A 17,116-nucleotide genomic window follows, 5' to 3' on the forward strand; every position below is an offset into this window, starting at 1 on the left:
ATTTGTAATCTAAAGACAGTTCTCTCCATCTGCCTACTTATGTGAACTTAGGAAAGTCTCTTTTCTTCCCCAAGCCTCACTTTCCCTATCCGCAAAATGTCTCTCTTAAATGACCTCCAAATTCCTTTCTAGCTCTAAGATCCTATTATCCTAATATAGGTGGTATATGAGGGGTGGTAGGGAGGAAGAAACAATCTACACGTCAGTCCTGCCCGTACATGCTCCCCTCAGCTTTTCCCCACAGGAATTGGAGCTGGCCAGGGACCAGGCCAGCAGAGCAAATACTGTGGAGGTCAGGGGATGTGAAATATTAATGAGACCATGCTGGATTTTTCAAAAACTCATTCCATAAGAGGGGAGTCAGGGAAAAAGCTGAGCTTCTGAGTTCAACCTCCCAGCAGGGATTTCTCTAAAGATTTTCTTCCCACCCCCTCACCCCCCACTTGCCCTGGTCCTGTCCGTGCCAAGTCAGGGCTTTTAATATCTGTCTGGGCTGGAAATAGCAAATCGTCAGGGCCTGAATTCCTGACTTAGCCGGGCAGCCCCGAGCTGTCTGAGATCTAGACGAGGGTAGGGTAAGGCTGGCCTCAAAGGTAACCCATGTGGGTCATGAGCTGGTCAGAAGTCAGAGACCAGAGTAGCCTCCACTCTCCACTGGCCCTGCTAATAGGTCTTCAGTCATCTATTCGAGTTTGCGGACATGCTGGGATGGTTCTACGTCCCAGAGCCTTCTAGTGGCTTCCCAAGCCAGAATCCAACAAAAGATAAAGCAATGGTCTGATCCAGGGGTAGAGGAGGGGGGCACGGAAGGTAATCATATTTTTGTAAGAGGAGGGGACTGAAGACCATTCCAAACTGGTCCCAAATCTAAATCCTACTTGTTAACAAAACATATGTGATCCGATGACAAAAAGGGGTTGGGAGGGTTAGTCCTTGATTTCTATGATCCAGCTTTAAAGCTAGAGAAGACCACCTCTTGTTCAAAGGGGCAAGAACAGACCTCAAACATACTTGAACCAAAAGGTGGGATGAGAGGAAGCTTTTACCAGCAGAGCCCAAGACCTGGGAGCTTCTCCCATGCTGGAAATGCTGGTCTTGTGCTTATGAGTAGTTAGAGGATCACTGCACCTAAGCATGATGCATCCTGAGGAATCTGGGTGCCAGGCCATGTGCTGCTGAACCCCAGCAAGGAACCAAGACTAAGACCCAGGTAAAAGAGGGTTGCAATTAGACTTGATGAAGGGAAGATTCAGGAGCCCCCAGGGCTTACACAGATGAAATCATGAATGCTCAAAGCTTACGTCCAACCATCCAGAGATTTTTCCAAACTCTTCTACAATCTGTGTCTATTTTGCTCGGGAACAAGACTGCCATTGTGATTCCTCATAGGACAATCACCAGTGGGTCCCAAGGTACTTTTTTTTTTTCAAGGTTCTTTATACTTTTGGTGTTGGGGTTTGGGGAACACTACTCTTGATTCTCTCTTTTTTCATCACCTCATGAAACAGTGTTAGAACTGGGGGAGGCCCTTTGTGATCATGGGGTTATATAAAGAGCATTGGGGTAGAAATAAGATCTGGCTTCAACCTGACTCTTCCACTTACTAAGTGATCTTGGAGAGGCCACTTAATTTCTCTCTGACTTTGTTTCCTTTATCTAGAAAATGGGTATAATAACCCCTTCAATGCAGACCTCAAGGGTGTTGTGATGATCAAAGGAGAAGAGATGATAAAGTGCATTTGTAAACTAGGTGGCTAGATAAAAGTATGCTATTCTAATCACTGGCTGCAAGCCCTTTTACAAATGGGGAAACCAAGGCACAGAGGGAAGTGATACCTGTATTAGTAACTTATTGGGGTTACTGTACAGACCCCAAAAAAGGAATATGTGTAAAAAGATCTTGGTAAAAGCAGGCTAAGAGTGCAAAGTCACAAGATGCATTATTTTCACCACTAAATAACAAGTAATCCATCCAAATGTGTTTGTCTGTCAAGTAGAATATTTCCCAGTGGATCATTAGCAGCTTTACGGGCAGATATTACTAGACATGTTTTGTTTCTGATCATTTCCATTCAATAAACATTTATCATAAAGAGTTCCCAGCTTACCCATAACAACATTTTTATGTTGATCTAAGGTTTACAAAGTGCCTTCCTCATTCACTGCGGGAACAGAACACAAGTGTTATTATTTCTTGTTTTACAGACTAAGAAATGGAGGCTTGGAAAGGTTAATAGATACAAAACTACTGAGTGTCCACATCAGAATTCTGACCCAATTTCCCAACCTTATTCACCCAACTGGCGTTCCATTGCCTTTGCATTCTCTCAGAAGCCAAATCTACCATGAAAAGGCAGGGGAAGTTTAGATCCTCCTCTAAAATGGGCCTGGGCTGTCGATTTGGTGCCCAGAGAGGGACCAATGATTCTCTTTTCTCAAAATGGAGCGCTGAAAAGCTCAGCCCCTGAAAGATTACAGCTGGCCTCCCCCCTCCCACTCCCCAATCCCAGGGAAGTTCCAGGTTCTCCTATTACAGGCTGGCCCTGAAGGAGGTGGGTCAGGAGGCAGTAATAGTAGAACCCACTCTCCTCTTCTTCCCTGGGGTGAAAAGGGGGTGGGGGAGGAGACTGCACTTGGGCCACAGGGATGACTTCATGGAGACCAATAAATCCAGAATGGGGTGAACACAATACATCTGACCCATGCCAAGAATGTGGCTGCACTTGCTTCTGAGATGATAGTACATGTCTGGAGTGTTTGAAGGCTGAGAGAAGGAACGGAGGGGAGACAGCAGACGGTGGTGCCCTGGGCTGGCTCAGAATAGCCTCCGTATTAATATTGGACCGCTGGCTTATTACGGGCCCCCAGAGTCTGGGGACGCCGAGACGGTGTTGGGAAGAGGCAGGGGATGGTCTGCCAGACTGGCCCGACTCCTGGAGCTGAACGCCCCCAAGTCAAGACAAATGCCCAGTAATTGGAGAAATCTACAAGAAGCCAAAGTGACTAATGCCTGCCATCTGGAGGTATGAAGAGGAATGACATGAACCAAGGTCCTGGGATTGGCGATGGTCAAACAAGAGTCATGTGGTAAGAGACTTAGAGCCAAGAGTAAGCTAAGAGATCACAGAATCCAGCCCTTTTATTTTGTAGAACTCAACACGCAAGTCATAAGAGGCTAAGTGATTTGCTTAAGGGTCTGTAGATAAGGTTACAGTCCAAATTTTCCATTAAAGCATGTACCCCCCAACTAACCAATGAGGTATATTCAAAAAAGTCACTTGTAAGGCAGTGAAAACTAGAGAGTTGGAAAGGGCCTTGGAACATGGAATGTCAGAGCTGGAAGGAACCTGAGAAAGCATCTAGTCTAACTCATTTTAGAGAGATGGGTCACACCGGGATTAGTCACTCCATGGCAAACCCAAGTCTCCAGTGTAGGGCTATATCCAGACTACCATAGTCCTTCTTCTAACTCCCTCAGGACCCAGCAGAGCTCTCATATAGCAGGGGCTATGACCTATGTCCACAGCTCCATTTGGCTCTCCATGAGGAAGAGGCAGGAGTCATTTTAAGGAGATGGTCTAGGCTGGACTCCCTTCTCTCTGACTGCCACCATCCTGGTATAGGCCCTCATCTCCTCACAACTGGACTACTGCAACAGCTGCTGAGGAGTCTGCCTGCCTCAAGTCTCTCCCCATTCCAATCCATCCTCCATTCAGCTACCAAATTGATTTTCTTAAAGTGCAGGTTTCACCATGTCATCCTTTACCCAATAAATTCCACTGGCTCCTTATCCCCTCCACGAGGAAATATCAAATCTCTTTGGTCTTCAAAGCCCTTCCTAACTTGATCCTCCATTCCCCCAACCCCGTTTCCAGTCTTCTGATGTCTCACACCAGTCATGTACTCTTTCCTTAATCCAATGTCACTGGCCTCTTTGTTGTTCCACCAAGACACGCTATTTCTCAGTTCCTAGTATTTTCATTGGCTATCCTTCATGCCTGTAATGCTCTCCCTCCTTATCTCTGCCTCCTGGCTCTCCTAGTCCCAGCTAAAATCCCACCTTTTACAGAAAGATTTTCCCAATCCCTTTTCAAATTCAATTTTATTTTCAGGTACAAATTCTCTCCCTCCCACCTCCCTCTACCCCACCCATTAAGAAAGCAAAACAAATAAAATCCATTACAAACTTTTATAGTCAAACAAAACAAATTCCTTCATTAGCCTTGTCAAAAAAAAAAAAAAGCTTCACTCCACATCGTGAGAGGATCACCTTTCTATTCAGAAGCGGAGAGCACGCCCAGGCCTTTTTCATGGCGCCGCCTTATCTCTGGATCCTCTTCCATTTATTCGGTATGCAGCTTGTTTGCACATAGCTGTTTACGTGTTGTCTCCCAATTAGACAGGGAGCTCCTGGAGAGCAGGGCCTGTCTTTTACCTTTCATTGAATCCCCAGTGTTCAGCACAATACCTGACACATAGTAGGTGCTTAAATTTTTTTTGACTGACAAGACTGCAAAATCCTATTGGGAGTAGGTAGAACAGGTGAGGAAATAGCATGTATTTCCTTATCCTTCACTGATGTCCCCAAACAAGGATACAAGGGAACCCAGGGTCACATGGTAGTGTGCTCATCCCACCTCCTTCTACGTAGGAAGGAAAAGTATCCCAAGCAGGGGCCTGAAACTTAAAAGAAACACTGCTCCTATCCCAAAAGATCCTTTTAGAAACCACTTTTTATTAGTAATAAGCACTTTGCCAAAACACAACCAGCTTAACAAGCCAGTTTGACCTGAACCATGAAAATCTCAAAAGCACTATTCTTTGGGAGAGGAGGGAAAGGAAAGGCAGGGGTCGGGCTACAGACCAACACTTGACCCCAAAGGGGTGGGTGGTAGGGGCGAAGGGGCCAGCTGCACACCACACTTGCTTTCTGTAGAATGTAAACTCAAGGGCAGGGACCATGTAATTGTCTGTGTCCCTAGGACGATGCCTTGCATAGTGGATGCTTAATTAATAAGAGGACTTTTTTGATAAGGTTGGAAGTCTATGGAGGAGCAAGTTTTACCAGCCTCGGTATCACATTCTCTCTCAGTGAGTTGATTTTAGCCATCTCCATAAAGCTGGTGCAGTCACGAGGCTGTGGAGGGGACATCGGGGCAGCTGGGACAGTGGCTCCTGGCTATGGGCTGCCTTCTTTTCCCACCCCAGAATGACAGAGCCAGTTCAGCTTCAGTGCCAGGCTTGCATGGGACAGTGAGGCAGTCAGGGGGAAGTGGATCCACCCAGGAGTTTCTTTTGAGAAAGATAAAAGGAATGGAAACGGGGGGAGGAGCTGGGCACCTTCCCAGCCTGGCACTCCTGACTGGACCACGAGCCAGTTTCCTGACCATGCAGCTGCTGTACCTGTGGTGGGGGGGAGGGGCAAAGGGCCCAGTCTGCAACTACATTCTCTTGCTGTTTTAGGGTAGGAGTGGAGCCTGAATGAGACAGACTAGCAATTGCTAGTCCTGCCATGTCTAGAGGCTGGGGTGAAAAAGAGAATGGCAGATAATCCTTTCTGGATGAGCGGGAAGCCTCTGGTGAGCCGAGGCTGTCCGGTGCTGACTCAGCGGCCTCACACCTGCCTTAGGTATTTTAAGCCATCCCCACTGAGCATGTGTTTCTCCTTTGGGATTTTGCTGAGTACCTGAGCTGGGCTTTCAATTCAAGCAATATACGTCAGGGCATGGAAAAAATGCTTTTAAGATGCTAGAAGAAAAGTCTAAGAGAAACGAGGTCAGATAGAGGCAGCAAAAGACCCTATGTGAAGAGGCCCAGGAGCCTGGGCTTTGGGGTGACTGGAGAGAACACTGGGAAGATGGAGCCACATTCAGCACCAGAGGTTCAGATATCTCTAAGCACTAAGCCACAAGCTCCTGAGGAATGAGCAATATGGGTACAGGGCTGGCTAGGCAAAGCAGGCTCCGAATTCAAACCGACTTTTCCATATCACCCCAGGAGACAGGGGATAAAGCAAGAGCTAAGTGCTGAGAGCACAGGGTGGGTGAGGTCACCGAGAACAGCACCCAAATCAAGCCTTTGCTATTCCCTTGAGGAATTCCTTGCAAAGAAGGAAGTAATTCTGTGGCTAAACCATAAATTAGACGGATAATGCATTCTTTGCCTGTTTAATTAGACCAAGGATTAAGAGGTGGAAGGACTAATCCTTAAAGATATAGTCCAATCTTATTTTGCAGATGGGGAAGGGACTTGTCCAAGGTCATCAGTGACACTAGCTACCTTCCCCAGCTCCGCCCAGTACACACATGGCCTCTTGAAACAGTCTCTCCCACCTGTTCCCAAGCTCTCCGAGGCTGGCTGGCAGGGTTCTAAAAGCAGCCAAAGTCCTCCCAATTCCTTTTTCACTTCCCTGCTTATGAGTTTGAACCTCTATACCTTTAAAACAACAGAAATGAGCAGCAAGGCCAAAGGTCAGAAGCCAGAAGAGGCCTCAAGCCTCCTCTGATGCCATGTGGCAGCTGTGCTTGGACTGAGAGGGCTGAGTAGTGAAATGCCTCAGAGGCCACTCCTTACTGCATGGTCCAGAAGGGTCTGGCTGGCCTAGAAGAATGGCAGTTGGGCAGAGAAATGAATAGGGACAATCTCATCTCCTAGTACAACTGTCCTGTGGATTTGGTATTTTGGACCAGAGGACTGTAGACATTACAACATTCAGTTGTGGTAGCCACAGAATCTAAATGTAGGTACCTCACTTTCTTGGGATAGTGAAGACACTAGGGTGAACAGATATTGACCCTTCAGACCCACCCTTACCAGCCCTGGATAAGGAAAATAAGGTATCTGTCTTCCTAGTCAAGAGCTTTAGGAAAGGGCAGTGCATATTAGGTACAACAGTCTCAAGGTCTGGACACAAGACAGCCTCTAAATCATACCACCCTTGTTTAGAAACTGGGTGTGAGTGACAGGGAGGCAGGGAGGAGTAGGGAAAGAGGGGAACAAGACCCCCAACCCCCAAACACTGGCCCATGGGCAGGGGTTAGGAGGGGCAGGCACTCTCTTCCTCTGTGCTTTCCTTGCCAGCCTGGAAAGTGCTTGATTTTACAGGTGGATCTTGCTGTGGCTGACTGCACTGTCAGCTGTTTCTACCTTGGGGTCTGCTGAGACCAAGAAAGAGAGATGCTTGAGCTAAGGTTGGAGGAATCATGGGAACTCTGAGCAACTGACTGAAAAACTCACAGTAAAGAGAGGAAGGCACCATACTTCACTTTCATAATCAAGAACGCTGGGCTTACCACCAAGGTATTAAGAAAAGAAATTTCTAATTTAAGTAAAACAATCAAATCAAGTCTCTGTCTCAGGTTATTCCTTGGTAAGGGGGAGGGGGACAAAGAGAAAGGGGGTGTGTGGTTTTTTTAAACAACAAGGCCAAAGCCTGGGTGCTACTGTAGTCAGCTAAAAAATATCAGGCTCACAAAGGTGAGGTGCCTGAGGTTGATGATCTGGGGTCATCATGAAAATCCAATCATCATTAACTGGTTCAGTTAAAAGCAAGAGGGCACTTGGAGGTCAGGACCTGGCCTTGACTCCTCCCTGAAGGGGTTTCCCATAGCAGGATGAGCATGCATGAAGCTGTGCTGAGAAGCAGAGTGGGTAATCACTGATTTGCTGAATGTTAGGATGGTGGCATGGGGCTTTAAAGATCACCCACCCCAATGGGAGGCCCTGAGAAGTTGGCCTGAGGTCACACAATGAGTCAGGGATAGAGCTGGTGGAAGAGGGTGGGAAGGAAAGAGGGCACTAAACTGCCTTCTGACAGAAATGGCTGGGTGTGGCTTGGTTGCTGCTCTGTAAGCAAAGCCCCCCATCTCTTGGGCCCCGGCATCTTCCTCTGGCTGTCTCGCTGGCCTGGCACACTCTCCTGACTCATCTCTGCCTCCCAGCTTCCTTCAAGGCTCACTGAAAATCCCACCATCCCAACCCTTTCCCTCTGATTTCCAGGGCTTTCCCTGGTTGAGTGTCTCCTGTTTATACTGTCTGTAGCTTACTTGTACTGAACTGTCTGCACATGGTCTTCCCCGCTAGACTACAAACTCCTTGAGGGCAGGGTTTGTCTTAGGAACGTTTAATAAATGCTTACGCACTGACTGAGGGCACAGGAGCAGGCAGTATGTCAGGAGAGCTCATGCTTTCATTTATCTGACACTCACCAAATGAAAGCCCGTTCCTTTGCACTTTAAAGTCAAAGGGGCTGCACCTTCCTCTCAGTTTTTCCTGCTAGTGCTCTCTCTGTCTCTGCTGTCATGCCTCACCTTTACTGCCTGAAAGCCAAAAAGCTGTGTTCCATGCTCTGTGCTTGTCTTGTTCATGAGGGGCTGAGGAGGAAGGGTGGCCAAGGGCAGGAGGGTCCCTGGCAAGAACCAGGCCTGCAGAGTCTCTCCTAGGGGATTTAGAGAAAGTCTGCTGGGTAAGAGGGGGGAGTCACTTTGGCCAAGTTCTTCCTAAATCCCTTCTCCCAGGGAGCTCCAACCTGACCTCACTTACTGAGCAGGCTAATGATAGGCTTCCTCGAGCTTTATTATGTGAGCTAGGCATTAAACCCACGCTGACATGCTGGCCTTGCGCTCCAGGAGTAAAGGTTGTGCAAAGCTCACGGTGGAACTTTCTAAGGCCCCTTGGTTCCAGTTAAAACAACTCACTCATTTCACACCGCAGCTACCGCACACATGCACACACAAAACACACTCACCCTGGCTGTCAATTCCCTGAGGTCTAAGCATCTTTCACCAAAACAGTGTATGATAAAACCATCCCCAAAAGACTAAAGCATGATTTCTGCCTTGACAGTCAATGTTAGACTAAACCATTTCAAGGTAGGGAGAGGGAGGCAGAGGACAGACCCCCTCTCTCCATAAAAAAAAAAAAAAAGAGGTTTACAGTTATAGTTTCAGTAGAGAACCTGATCTTGGTTACTCTGGGGTGGGATGGACAAGGGAAAAAAAAGTACCAGGCCATATGGCCAACACAAGAACTCTCCAAACATCTTAATATGACTGAGCAAAGACCCTAAAAAGGGACTGGAAGGTTAAAAAGTAGAAAGCCAAACAGGGCCGGATTGGGGCAGGGTGTAGAAATCGCCCCCATCCCCCCCCCCCCCCCCCCCCCCCCCCGGGAGAGTCCCTGTTCTCTCTCTGTTGGGAATTTAAGGCAACAGGGAGGCCAGCACAAGGTCATGTCCACACTTGCTCAATTCTGAAGAATGGAGATGCACGAAAGAGCTCCCGTGCCTGCGGGCCAGCCCATCAGCAGTCAGAAGGCGGTGAGCTGCTGTCCGACACCGGGAGGCCTTTGCTCAGGAGGAATGCATCTTGCTTGGGCTCCCGGCCAAGGAACTGCTGCAGCATGCTGATGGCATCCACAGAACCACCTGGCTTCAGGATGCAGGTCCTGTAGTCCATGCCAACCTGTAGGAGGGAAGAGGGACACAGTGAGGAGAGAGACAGTGGGCTAGAGGGGTCCTCTAACCCTCCCCTGACTGGGATATAGGAGATAAGAGAAGTGCCTCCCCAACCCCAGCCTGTATTGGGAGGCACAGAATCTAGATGGGCAGCAAATGGTCCACTCTCCTCTGCACTGGTACAAAACACTGTTTTTGGTCCTGGGTGGGCACACTTAAATTTCCTAATGTCTTGGGAAGATCCCCATCATTAGAGGTCTTCAAAGAGAGGCCAGATGATCACTTGTCAGGGAGGCTAGGAAGATGATTCCTACTTAGGAATGGGTTGAATTAAATGATCTCTGAGGTCCCTTCCTACTTCTTATGAAAATCTCCAGCTCACATAAGATCTGCTTTAAAATCATTGCTGTTAAGACTTTGAATTGTATGTAATAAGAATGTTAAAATAATAATGATTTAGACAATGCAGTTTATGTGAATCCTCTAAAGCACTGTGAATCGAAAGGATATGTTTGCAATAAAGCAGCTTTGAATGTTAAAAATGTTAAAAACAGTAAAAAAAAAAAACCCCCAAATTAGGCACCATCTGTGGCCCTGGGCAAGTTACTTAACCCCCAAGAACACAAAGGAGTCTGGATTGGGCTGGTGGTGAGAATTCTAATGGAGGAGGAAACTGAAGTATAACTCTTTTGGTCACCGCACAAACACTGCTGGATCCCAGGAGTCTGGGGCTCTCTGATTCTCACAAACATTCCCTGGCCCCAAGCATCTGAAGCGATATCAATGAGGAACGCATTGTGGCCAATCGCAGGTACTCAAGCATCGACTATCCCTGGAATGATGCAGAGGACAGCTTCCAGTCACTCTCCGATTACTGGACATAACCAGTTTACCCTGGCCACCAGCAGCCAGGAAGGTCAGCCACACTGACAGAATGGCTGCTCTAAGGGGGCAGGAATGATGTCGAGGAGGGGAGTGAAAGAAAATGTCCTGGGTACCAGTATGGGCAGAAGGTCAAAGTGGGCATCACTGGAGAGTTGGGAGGCAGGGAAAAGGGACAGCAAAGTGGGAAGCAGGAAACTTCCCAAAATAAGTATCTATTTCAAAATGCTTTCAGAAGCTCAGTGTTCCAAACCCCACCGCCCCAGGCAGTGCACCAAGTCCCATCTAGAGGAGCCCTAGGAATGGGGAGCCCAGCTCCATCAACTGCCCCACACTGCTCCTGGTTTTGTGTCCTTGCCAAGAAAGGCAAGTCTAACTGCTCTGTCACATGACAGTCCTTCACATCCTTGAAAATGGTACCCACACTGCCCACATGCTGCATCTGATTCTTAGATCAGAAGGGCTCCAAGAGGGAAGGGGAGCCTACAGCCCTGCCCTGGAAAGCTGGGGAGGTAGAAGAGGTTGATTTCTCCCAGCAGTGGAAGAAACTGCTGAGAGAAGAAACCCAGGCTCAATTGGGCTAACAAAAGGTGCACTCAGAGGTCTTTCTTTGGGATTCTACATGGATCTTTAAGGGACACACTGGGAGGCACAGGACAGAGCAGTAGATAAGAGTTTTCTGGACATATCACTTTGCCCTGCCTATTGAGGAGAAAGGGAACCAAGTGGACTGGAAGAGAATCAGTAGAAATGAGTCGCATGAATGAGCTGTTTTACCTTACAGTTGAGGACCCCTTCCATTTTGAAGCGTGTGTGGAACATGTCCATGGAATACACCTCACTCCAGAGGTAGCCATAGTACTGGGCGTCATAGCCTCCTGCCAGGTGACCAAAAGTAGCTGGCATGTTAGTACCTGCAGAACAGACACAGAATGAGGGGAAGACCTCAAGTTCTCCACTTTCCCTGAACTACATGAAATTTCCACAAGCTTCTACTGTATGCAGAGCACTGTGCATAGCTTTGGGGAAGATGCTTCAAGGACCTGGGACACCTGCAGAATCAGTTTTCCTCTCAATGACACCAATCACAAGTAGGAAGTTGCTTTGCAGAGCCCTACCTTGGGGCCACCAGAGTGCTGAGGCTCTCTGACCACTGCTAGACTGGCCCTCTCTCTGCTAGAACCACCCATCAGAGACACAAGGTCTCCTCCACACCCACAGGAAGCACCAGAGTAAGACTCCAGTGGGAATCATAATTCGTGATTCCTGCTCACCAGGGTTCACAATAGAGAAAAGGGCCAGAGATATGAACAGACAACTAAAATACAAGGAGACAGACAACAAGTTCAGGGCTGGGACAAACCAAGTGCATGAAGGATCACTACAAACTGTGTGGTGATGGGGTTCGTGGATTGGTGGTCTTGGACCTGGGAGTCCAAGAAAAGGGTCAGAATTGTAGGGATGCTAAAGTGGAGAGCCCTCTCTGTGGGCCTACTTGCAGAACTCCTTTTCCTTGAGGGGTAGCCCTAGGTTACCCCCCATCTTCCCCCCCCAACATCTCACTCCACCAAAGGAAGTCAAACCATTTGTGCCAATTGGATCAACTACACATTTCTGTTCTCTAACCTTCACTGGGCCCTCACTATTGCATGGCAATCATTTCTTTCATTCTGACCTGATTGACTCCCTCTTGCACTCCACAAAACAGCTGCTCTAAACCTTTTCCCCTCAAGTCTTCTACAGTACCTTCTCCCCGTACTTCCTTAGGAGAGCACCTCACTTCCTACTTCACTAAGAAAAGAGGCCCTCATGAACTCTGATAAATCAGAATGACCAATTTTAGTCCCAGAGAAATGATGATGAAATACTTTCTTCCTCTTGGTAGGGAGGGGTAAGGGACTATTGTGAGGTGGTTTGTTTACCTTTTTTTGGTTGCTAGGGAAAGTTTCAATTGGGGATGGGCTAGCTTAGGAAATGACTGAAAGAAGAAGAAAAAGCTTAAATATTACTTAACAATCATTAGTAAGAAGAAAAAAAGAGTAAGATAATGTTGTAAAACAAGCAGTTGTGAGTTCCTTCTTTCCATACTTTAAAATTGTTCATTATCCTCCCCTCCCCATCATTTTCTTCTTGGCTCTTTTCCCAGAGGAGATTTGTCCTTGCCTCTATAAACTTTTCTATCTGTGCCCTTAATCTCATCTCTTCCAGGAAAGACTACTTCTTCCATTTCCCTTTCTCTCTCACTCTCTTTTATCAACCTCTCTTCTCCTGGGGTCTTTCCTGTTGCTTACAAACATATTCAAGTCTCCCCTATCCCTAAAAAAAGTGTTTATTCAACCCCACTATAACCTCAAGATGTCACCCTGTATATGTCCACTCAGCTCCTAGAATGGCCATCTATACTCATTACCTCTACCTCCTCTCCTTGCAATCTAGCTTTTGGCTTCAACATTGGACTAAAACTGCTCTCTCCAAGATTACTAATAATCTTTAAAAAGTAAGTAGTATTTTTGTCCTTAAAAATCACCATCGCTTCCGAACTCTTTCTCTCCCTTCCAAAAAAATAAATAAAAGAACCCTCCTTCCCGGTAAGAAAGAAGTGGAGAGCCTCCGATTCTAACCCTAACCCTTATGGGACACCTATTTTTCCATCACATTCTGGCATTCTTCACCAGCAGTTCTCTTAAGTCATGGTTGGTCACTGTGACAAATGATCTCTTAGATTAAATCCATAAACCCTTTCTCAGTTTTCACCTCCCTGATCAAGTGCTTTGCTGTCTGCCACCGTTACCACTCCCTGCCTCCTCTCCCATCATGCTCTTGCTCTTTTTTTGGCTTTGACAGCGTTCTCTCATATTGGACCATCATCTATGACCTACCCTGCCCCAACCATGTATGTCCCTAAGCCCCTTCTTACTTTCGGTGATTTCATTAGCTCTCCTGGCTTCAAACAAGTTTTCTGTACAGATGATACTTTTATAGAGACCTTCAATCTCTCTCCCAGGACCCAGTCCCATATCACTAATGATGAAAAGCCATGGACCCCCTTGGCAGTCTGGTGAAACCTATGTTTTTTAAATGCATAATGAATTATTGAAATAGTCATGGACTCCATGAAATTTGTCGGCAGAGCCTAAATTAAGAAAATCTTCTCTAAGAAATCTTCTCACATTGATGAAGTGACTGATATTCTGAAGCACTGACCAGAACCACACAGGAAGAAACAACATGGCAGAGAAAGCCAAAGCTGCCATCAAAGCCATTGGTGGCTTTGGATCCCTCCTCTCTGCCCTCCATCCTCCCAGAAGAAGGGGACACATATTAATCTGGCTCTTTCTTTTACAGGCCAAAAGACTGTACATAAATAGCTGACTGTTAAAATGTCAATTTCATTTTTTGTCATGTTTGAAGCTCTCTGTGTCCAGCACCTTCTGAACTGGTCATTGCATCAATCAAAGTTTGATTCCTGAAGCATTCATGACATACAGGAATGATTATTCTGCACAGTCTGTAAGCATTTGGCCTCTCTCTCTTTCTTGCCCCTGAACCTGGAGGCCCAAAGTAGCTTCAACATTTTTTTTTTTTTGCCATCCTCCCTCATGGCCACTTTTGTATTGAAGTTACTTAGTTGCACACCCTTCCTCACCTCTGCCTCTCAGAACCCTTCAACTCAGATGTCACTTCCTCCTTGAAGTCTCCCATGGTTTCAAATATCACAATGTACATCATTACAAAATTCGTCTCTCTCCTAAGCTCCTGTCCCCTCATTACATTCAGATACATGATCACTGTATAAACTGTCCTCCTGGTTCTGCACCCATCCATGTAAGTCTTTCTATCACATGCCACATGTTTAGCCAAATCCCAATCAATGGGCACCCACTCAGTTTCCAGGCTTTGCTAAGACATAGAGTTCTGCTATTCCTATTTAGTACACAATGGACTTTTGTGTTTTGGCTATTTTATATGTATGTATATGCCCAGTATCCCCATAATTGCAAGTTATTTTCCACAACAGCTAGATTATTTCATAGCTTCCCGAAGAGTGAATAATGTGTCTGTCATCCTACAATTCTGCCAAGGCTGACTGCATCCAATCTTGCCATGAAGTAAAGTGAAACCTTAGAGTTGTTTTAACTGTATTTCTCTTACTCTAAGTGATTTAGAGCATGTTTTCACGTGATTATTTATAATTTACAAATCTTTTAAAAACTCTTGCTTGCCAGAAGAACTATGTGAAGACAAAAAACTGATTTAAAAACTTTGATTGATGCACTGACCAACCACAGTTCCAGAGGATCTATGGTGAAATATATTCCCCACCTCCTGATGCAGGGGTGACTGACTCAGGATGCGGAAAAAGATATATTTTTTGGACATGGCCAAAGAGAGAATTGGTTTTGCTTAACTATACAAAAGTTTTGTTTTTCTTTCTCTTTTTCCTCTGGGGGTTAGAGAGGAGGGAGAGAAAATAGGCTTTTAACTGAGAAAAAAATAATTGGTTGTTTCTGTCATTTGTCTAGTCCCATTGCCAACTGCCTTGTTGAGCATCTCCATGTGGATGTTCCATAGGTGTTTGAAATGTAACATGTCTAAAACAAAACTCATTATTTCTTCCACTAAACCCACCCCACCTAACTTCCAAATTCTCTTAAGAACCCCTCTGGTCACCCAGCTTCAAGTGACTTCACTCTCCCTGCTCTCCCCTCCGCCCCATTTCAGGCCTTCATCACTTCTCACCTGCACTGATGTAATAGCCTCCTCATTCATCTCTAATCTACCTTCCACACAGCTGCCAAGTTAACATGAGTACAAACCTTCAGTGGTTCTTTACTGCCTCTGGGAGAAAACACTCACTCCTCCTGGGGCATTTAAAGGCAAAGCCCCAAACTAGCTTTTCCACCTGAGCTTACAATATTCTCCATCACTGCAGCCACCAATCTGTGCTATATACAGGGCTATCCTTGGTACCCTGGCTCCTTCCTCATCGCCTCTTAGAAGCCCTGGCTTCCTTCACACCTGCTCCAAAGCTGCTTCCCCATAAAAGGCCTTCTTAACACCTCCAGCTGTTAGAGTCCCTCCCCTTAACATCCTTTGTATTTGTTTGTATTTACTTATCTGTATTCATTCTCTCCTCCTCCTCCTCAGCAGGGCAGGAATCATTTGGTTTCTATGTATCCTCAGTACCTGACCCATTGCAGGCACTTAATAAATGCTTAACTGAATTAATCTGGATCATGAAAGGGACCCCAAGGATCATCCTAGTGCAGTGTCTGAGGTCCAAAGAGAAGAAACTTGTCCTAGGTCACAAAGCTGGTAAAGAAGCAAGCTGAGGTTTGAACCCAGCTCATCTGCCATTGAGCCCAAGGGTTTTTCTACCACATTTCACTGCCACTGCCATGCCCTGACCGGTCAGGCTGACTCTTCTCCACCCTTTCCCCAGCCAGGGATCACAGTCCCCACCGTTAGCTTGGCTGGCTCCTCCACTGCTTTCCCTAGCTCTGTGCTGCCACCTGGTGATCACTAGCAGGGCTACTGTGCTGGACAAGCACTCCCTCCTTCCCTCCTTGGGTGCTGGTTTGTTTGTTGATGCTGGTTTATGGCACCTGTCATTTCTGGGGATTTGTGCCAGCACCCCTCCCTCAACAAAGAAAACAGCTAGAAAAACTGACAGTGGCTGCCTCTGTCAAATCCTGTCCCTACTCCCTACCTACCAGGGACCCGCCCCTCTGGATAATTTATTCAATTGCTCTGGAACCAATATTGGTCACTGCTTTGGTGCTTCCATGTGTCCCGAGAAGAGGAGGAGAAGCAGGGTGGTAAGGTGGGCAGCGTCCTGGACACTTCCCAGCAGGTCACTTAGCCTCTCCCTTAGTTTCTCCATCTGTGAAGTGGGGATACAATCACAGCAGCTCTATCTCAGATGAGACAGGTGACGCAGAGGTGATCATGTAAGTAAAGTGCCCTGCTCCGTGACCTTCCCAGCCCAGAAGGTCGCCAGCCAGTTTGGACAAGTCTGTCCAGTTTCTCTGAATTTCTCAGCCTGCCTTTCCTTGGACTGCACTGACGTTCTTAAAGTAGTTTGTTTGGGCACAGACACACGTTGGCTTCGGGTGTTCTGCCTCTCTGGTGCCCTTTTACAGGCAGGAGGTTTGAAATGGGGCCCAGAGGTGTTAAGCAACTTGCCCCAAAGTCACGTAACCAGTAAGTAGTGGAGGATGGATGTGAACCCAGGTCTCTTAAGATACCAGCCCCCATTTTCTTTCCATTACTCTGATTCATTGGGCAAGAAGACAGAGTGGAAAGGGGGCTGTGCCTAGGGGCTCATTCCTACTCACTCTTACTTCTAAGACATCCTCTTGTGCCTGCCCCCAGTGTCCAGTGTGGGACAGTCTGGAACACAACCAGTGCTCTAAGATTGAGGGATCTCTCAAGAACCAATCCAAGCCTCATCTCCAGTAGAAGCTTTTGGCCTGATGAGTCACTTCAGTGATGTGCCCATTCCCTAGGTTAGGGGTGGGGAACCTGAGGCCTCGAGGCCACATATGGTCTTCTAGGTCCTTGGGTGTGGCCTTTTGACTGAGTCCAAGTTTTACAGGATAAATCCTTTATTAGGGAGATTTGTTCTGTGAAGTTTGGATTCAAGGGACCACACCTGAGGACCTAGAGGGCCACAGATGGCTTCTAGGTCACAGGTTCCCCACCCTTGCCCTAAGTTCTTCTATCTAGACTCAATTCTGTTCATCTGGACTCCCAGTCTTCTGTTCTTTCTGTCATGCC

The 17,116-nt window shown here is 46.9% G+C and overlaps 1 protein-coding gene across 2 annotated transcripts in view; it reads right to left on the reverse strand.

Annotated features, from left to right (window-relative positions):
* Nucleotides 1-8,826: 8,826 nt before the first annotated feature.
* The window catches only part of THOP1 (thimet oligopeptidase 1), a 56,822-nt gene continuing 48,532 nt past the window's right edge, over nucleotides 8,827-17,116 (reverse strand). For both annotated transcript variants that reach the window (XM_072601426.1, XM_072601427.1), the window contains exons 12-13: nucleotides 11,114-11,250; nucleotides 8,827-9,461 (exon numbers count right to left, since the gene is read on the reverse strand). In XM_072601426.1, the coding sequence (XP_072457527.1) occupies nucleotides 9,300-9,461; nucleotides 11,114-11,250 (299 nt within the window). In that variant the 3' untranslated portion in view covers nucleotides 8,827-9,299. The remainder of the gene's footprint in view (nucleotides 9,462-11,113; nucleotides 11,251-17,116) is intronic.

This window comes from Notamacropus eugenii, chromosome 4, assembly GCF_028372415.1.
Source record: "Notamacropus eugenii isolate mMacEug1 chromosome 4, mMacEug1.pri_v2, whole genome shotgun sequence".
NCBI lineage: Eukaryota > Metazoa > Chordata > Mammalia > Diprotodontia > Macropodidae > Notamacropus > Notamacropus eugenii.